This window comes from Engystomops pustulosus, chromosome 8, assembly GCF_040894005.1.
Source record: "Engystomops pustulosus chromosome 8, aEngPut4.maternal, whole genome shotgun sequence".
NCBI classification, from domain to species: Eukaryota; Metazoa; Chordata; class Amphibia; order Anura; family Leptodactylidae; genus Engystomops; species Engystomops pustulosus.
This window is the reverse complement of record NC_092418.1, coordinates 7949872-7955533: the sequence shown is the minus strand read 5'-3', so window position 1 is coordinate 7955533 and position 5662 is coordinate 7949872. Positions and strand designations below refer to the sequence as shown.

Sequence of the window (5662 nt, the reverse complement as noted above, 5' to 3'; positions counted from 1 at the left end):
TAGAGCAGCCGCGCCACAAAACGACTTCTTATACCTGTGCAGCTTGTACCTAAAAGAACGTCCGACAGCAAACTGGCGCGGCCTTTAGTAAATGAGCCCCAATGGGTGACCGGCTGAGGTAGCGGGTCCTTCCTGCTTGGTCCACGGGGAGGCTGGTGGTGGGATGCAGTCTGGTAGGTCCTGTAGCTCCATGCTGGAGAATGAGGTTGGCTGCTTGTGCAGCAGTTTTAGGGCGCTGTCCCACGTTGCGTTCGCAAACGCAGACGCAGACCAAACCGCGCCCACTGGGGCGGTCCGCGGTCCGATCGCATCGGTGTTTTTCAATGGAAACGCCAGCGCGGCTTGTTCCCGATCGCAGGCGTTTCCATAGCAAAACACCGATGCGATCGGACCGCGGACCGCCCCAGTGGGCGCGGTTTGGTCTGCGTCTGCGTTTGCGAACGCAACGTGGGACAGCGCCCTTAGGGCGCTTTCACACAATGCGGTTTTTGGCACATTACACTGGCTTCAGCCCGGATCACACCCTGAGGTTACATTGTGCTTCCACTGCATCTGCTAAAACGCAATGTAACCTCAGCGTGTGATCAAGGCTGAAGCCTCTGGAATGCGTCAAAAACGCAACGCATGGTGTGAACACGCCCTGAGGGCAGCAGGAGTCTCTGCGGATTCATTCTCTATTATAGAATCATGGTCACACGCGGCTTTCTATCCGTTTATTTTTTGTACGTGATGTCTTTTTTTTAGACCTTGTGCACATTTTCTATTTTCTGCAGTTTTGGGGCTGCACACCCGCGGGTCACCCCCACAGCGCCCTGTCACGACCAGCATGCACCGCGCCGCAGAGGACCCCGCTCCTCCCGGCCAATCAGATCCCCCGTCTCACGCGGCCGCAGGCCTGTGGCTCCAGTGAAAGCTGTGCCCACTCGCCGTCCAATGAGATGCCGGGCCGCGCGTGACGTCACCGGGAGTATATATAGCGGCAGGCCGGGTTTCCTTTCTCCTCTCGTCTTTAGTCTCCTCTGGTGGAAGTAGGAAGGAAGGTGCGTGCCGGGCGGGGGCGCAGTGGTGTGCCCGGGGCATGCTGGGACTTGTAGTTCTCCTGTGTGATGTTTGTGACGGGTTCCCCTTCCTCCTGCTGTTATATGTCACTGTACAGGATGTTATAAGCTGCTGTTCTCTGGTATCAGCCAGTCCCCGCCTCTGGTTCCTGACTCTCTGCTTCTCCTTTCAGAATGGCTTGTAACAAGGAACAGACCTTCATCGCCATCAAGCCTGACGGCGTCCAGCGGGGGCTCATCGGCGACATCATCAAGCGCTTCGAGCAGAAAGGCTTCCGCCTGGCGGCCATGAAGATGCAGCTGGTGACTACTGAGGGGGGGATGGTGGGGGCCCCCTGGACTTGTGACTACTGAGGGGGGAGGGGGAATGGTGAGGGGGCCCCCGGCCTTGTGTGACTACTAAAAGGGAAGGGGGGTGGTGGCGATGGCCCCCAGGGGTGACTTCGGTGGACCCCGGGGTGACTACAGGGGGATGCTGCAGTGGGCCCTGGGGGCGGGGGGTGACTACAGGGGAGTATTGCAGCGGTGTGACTACAGGGGAGTATTGCAGCGGTGTGACTACAGGGGGATGTTGCAGTGGGGCCCCGCTGTGTGACTACAGGGGGATGTTGCGGTGGGCCCCGGAGTGACTACAGGGGAATATTGCAGTGGTGTGGGTACAGGGGGGCAGTGACTACAGGGGGCCCCGGGCTTGTGTGGTCTTGACTTTGCCTCTAATCTCTGATTCCTAATCTCTGTCGCGGCTCACAATCTGCTCAGGTTCTCGGTGACCTTGTGCGATGCTCTGCAGGGTGATGCTGTCTGCGCCTCCAGGGCTTCCGGGTTTTTGGGAGGGTCGGGTTTCTGCTGCTTGACTCGTATTAACCCTTCAGTAGCTTCTCTCATCCTGAATGTATTAACTGTTTTTTTTTTCTTTTAGGCTTCCAAAGAGCTTCTGAAGGAGCATTACATCGACCTCAAGGACCGTCCCTTCTACAATGGGCTGGTGGAGTACATGCACTCGGGGCCAGTGGTCGCCATGGTCAGTGATGGGGGGGGTGCTGTCCATGGGGAGGGGGAGGGGACTCCTGTCAGATTCTGCCACTGATCAGGGGGTTGGTTTTGGGTCTCTGCAGATGGTCGCTCCTGCACTGTGCAGTCCTCTTTAGGCCTGTAGTGCAGATACTTGCAGGTTTTGCCCGTCTGTAGTCAGGACCCACCACCACCACCCCCCAGGGTGCAGTCAGGGAAAACCTCATCCTAATCTGTGTCCTTCAGGTCTGGGAAGGACTGAATGTTGTGAAGACCGGCCGTGTAATGCTGGGGGAGACCAACCCTGCCGACTCCAAGCCGGGCACCATCAGGGGAGACTTCTGTATCCAGGTCGGCAGGTGAGTAGCTGCTGGAACAGTGACCATGAGATGTAGCAATCTGACATGCTGGTAGGACACCATGTAAAGGGGCTCAGCTCCTCCTGCTCCATAACATGCTGCCTGAAGGTAGGACACTATGTACAATCTGCTCTGCTCCTCCTGCTCTATAACATGCTGCAGGTAGGACACTAGTGAACATTTAATAGGTGATCAGTCTGTTTTCTTGGCGACTTCTTGGAATGGGGTGACGTCGTTTATCTGGTATGTCTGGATACATTGCAGATTAGGCAGTAACATTGTATCATGTGGTTTATTTTAAAATCCATTCAAATGCTGCCGCTGGTCCCTGGGCTCAGGTTATCGGTTATTATGAGGCTTCTAATCTACCGTGTTATATTCTAAGATGTGGTTATGGTGTATGATGCATCGTAGCTGTAGGTGGACTCCCATATTTCCACAGTGGTGGATAGCACTAGGACTGTTACTACTTGCTCTATGTTGGGCTGCGCTGGGTCTATAGCAACAATGGTTGAACCTTCTAGAGACCAAGTGCCCAAACTACAACCAAAATCCACTTATTCTTGACAAACTGGCAGTGTAAGCAGTAACTTATTGCTGTCCTGTCAGACTTTATTGTATCAGTGTCCAGAAAACCTTGATGCAGTAGAAAGATATTTGTTATCATTGTAGCTTCCTATTAAGGGCCCCCTAGAGGGAGCACAGGGCCCAGAGCAGGAGCTAAGTGTTCCGGCTTTCCACCCTTCACTCCTATAGTCTCGGGCAGCCATGGAATGTGTCCCTAAATGCAGAACATCCATGGAGGATTTATCTGCTGGGTTGTGGCATTGCTGTGCACCTTGAAGTAGGTATAGGCATAGTGACCTCTACAGGCAGGGACAGGGATTGCAATATTTAGAATGTTTGTGGGGTTTGTCACTGCCAGGTGACCTCCCATTGAAAATGACTGCTGGGGGTGTAGCCTCGGGCAGCGATGGGCCCTGCTGTCATGTGTATCTCCATACATGAGGCTGTGGTATCCACCACTGAGTGCATGAGGACGTCAGCTTGGCACAAGAGTGGTTTAGACTAGATCCACCTTTCTTGCAGGCATTAGTAAATGTGTACTTCCCGGAGATGAAGATACTGGAGCGTCTTGTCCTCCTGTGACCATGGTCTGCAGCCAGTGTTGTGTAATCAGACCTCACTGCTGTGCTCTCTGCAGCCAGTGTTATGTATTGTCTCTGGAGAGATGTGTAATCAGACCTCACACTGCTGTGCTCTGTGCTCTCTGCAGCCAGTGTTATGTATTGTCTCTGGAGAGATGTGTAATCAGACCTCACACTGCTGTGCTCTGTGCTCTCTGCAGCCAGTGTTATGTATTGTCCCTGGAGAGATGTGTAATCAGACCTCACACTGCTGTGCTCTCTGCAGCCAGTGTTATGTATTGTCTCTGGAGAGATGTGTAATCAGACCTCACACTGCTGTGCTCTGTGCTCTCTGCAGCCAGTGTTATGTATTGTCTCTGGAGAGATGTGTAATCAGACCTCACACTGCTGTGCTCTGTGCTCTCTGCAGCCAGTGTTATGTATTGTCTCTGGAGAGATGTGTAATCAGACCTCACACTGCTGTGCTCTCTGCAGCCAGTGTTATGTATTGTCCCTGGAGAGATGTGTAATCAGACCTCACACTGCTGTGCTCTGTGCTCTCTGCAGCCAGTGTTATGTATTGTCCCTGGAGAGATGTGTAATCAGACCTCACGCTGCTGTGCTCTGTGCTCTCTGCAGCCAGTGTTATGTATTGTCCCTGGAGAGATGTGTAATCAGACCTCACACTGCTGTGCTCTCTGCAGCCAGTGTTACATATTGTCCCTGGAGTGCAAAGCCCCTGTCTTTGAATGACGGCTGTAAGAAGAGCCTTTACACTGTAGGCAATGGGTTCTGCAGCTATATACTGAGCACAGCAGTGTGAGGACACAGCCCCAGTGCATGTGGAACATCTACGAGCCTGATATATAAATGCATAATCAGTCCTGCTGATATGATCACATGTAACCCGAGACCACACAATTTATAACTAGGACTGTGACACTTGATGACGGGTTCCCTTGAAGTCTTGTGTTAGTCTCACCTTGTGACGTACCTCTAGTGGTTCTTCTGGGGTCAGCCTAATCCCCCAGGTCAGAGGTTATGTAGCCACACAGATGATGCTGGTGTCAGATAATCCAGTCCAATGTGACCTGTCATCTGCTGGTCTCTGCTGCGGATTAACCTCTTGTCATGTGTCAATCCTGCCGCACAGATGCTGACAGATCCTCAGATTACAGTAATTCCTTCCCTGCAGTGGATCTGTGCAGCGTAGGGTTAAACTCTCCTGTGCTGATCCAGTATGACACCCCCAGCGCTGCAGCACTCATGGATTGTATAGAATCTGCTGTGGGAGGTGTAGTCATGTCATGTCCTCTCCCCTCCTGCAGGAACATCATCCATGGCAGTGACTCTGTGGAGAGCGCCAAGAAGGAGATCGCCTTGTGGTTTAAGCCCGAGGAGGTGACGGACTGGTCCAGCTGTGCCTATCAGTGGGTGTACGAAAACTGAGCTCCACTCACCGCCACATCGTGTTCCGTTACTACAAGACGCAATAAGTGTTATACTCCGAGGCCATGACCCGCTGCAGGACGCTGCCCGGGACCTACCTGCTAACATACAATAAATCCTTCAACCTGGTTTGCACAATCTGATCTCATGTGGTTTTTGTTGTGGGTAATGGGTGGGCAGAGCAAAAGGCAGTTATTACAAGGGAGTGCTGCAGTGTGCCACTCCGGATCAGTATTATACTTCAGAGCTGCACTCACTACTCTGCTGCTGGTGCAGTCACTGTGTACATACATGACATTACTTATCCTGTACTGATCCTGAGTTACATCCTGTATTATACTCCAGAGCTGCACTCACTATTCTGCTGCTGGTGCAGTCACTGTGTACATACATGACATTACTTATCCTGTACTGATCCTGAGTTATTTCCTGTATTATACCCCAGAGCTGCACTCACTATTCTGCTGCTGGTGCAGTCACTGTGTACATACATGACATTACTTATCCTGTACTGATCCTGAGTTACATCCTGTATTATACCCCAGAGCTGCACTCACTATTCTGCTGCTGGTGCAGTCACTGTGTACATACATGACATTACTTATCCTGTACTGATCCTGAGTTACATCCTGTATTATACTCCAGAGCTGCACTCACT

At 52.3% G+C, this 5662-nt stretch overlaps 1 protein-coding gene across 1 annotated transcript; it reads left to right on the top strand.

Annotated features, from left to right (window-relative positions):
* Positions 1-882: 882 nt before the first annotated feature.
* On the top strand, positions 883-5142 carry LOC140074509 (nucleoside diphosphate kinase A1). The gene is made up of 5 exons (XM_072119474.1): positions 883-1040; positions 1232-1361; positions 1978-2079; positions 2316-2428; positions 4884-5142. Exons 2-5 carry the CDS (start codon positions 1233-1235, stop codon positions 5002-5004), a joined length of 465 nt encoding a protein of 154 aa, XP_071975575.1. The 5' UTR covers positions 883-1040; position 1232; the 3' UTR covers positions 5005-5142.
* The last annotated feature ends 520 nt before the right edge of the window (positions 5143-5662 follow it).

Bases quoted from the DNA above. Each gene is read 5' to 3' on its own strand.
- LOC140074509 (XM_072119474.1), top strand. From the start codon at position 1,233: ATGGCTTGTAACAAGGAACAGACCTTCATCGCCATCAAGCCTGACGGC. The intron at 2,080-2,315 runs GTCAGTGATGGG...TGTGTCCTTCAG, and splicing joins CGGGGCCAGTGGTCGCCATG to GTCTGGGAAGGACTGAATGT. The intron at 2,429-4,883 runs GTGAGTAGCTGC...CCCCTCCTGCAG, and splicing joins TTCTGTATCCAGGTCGGCAG to GAACATCATCCATGGCAGTG.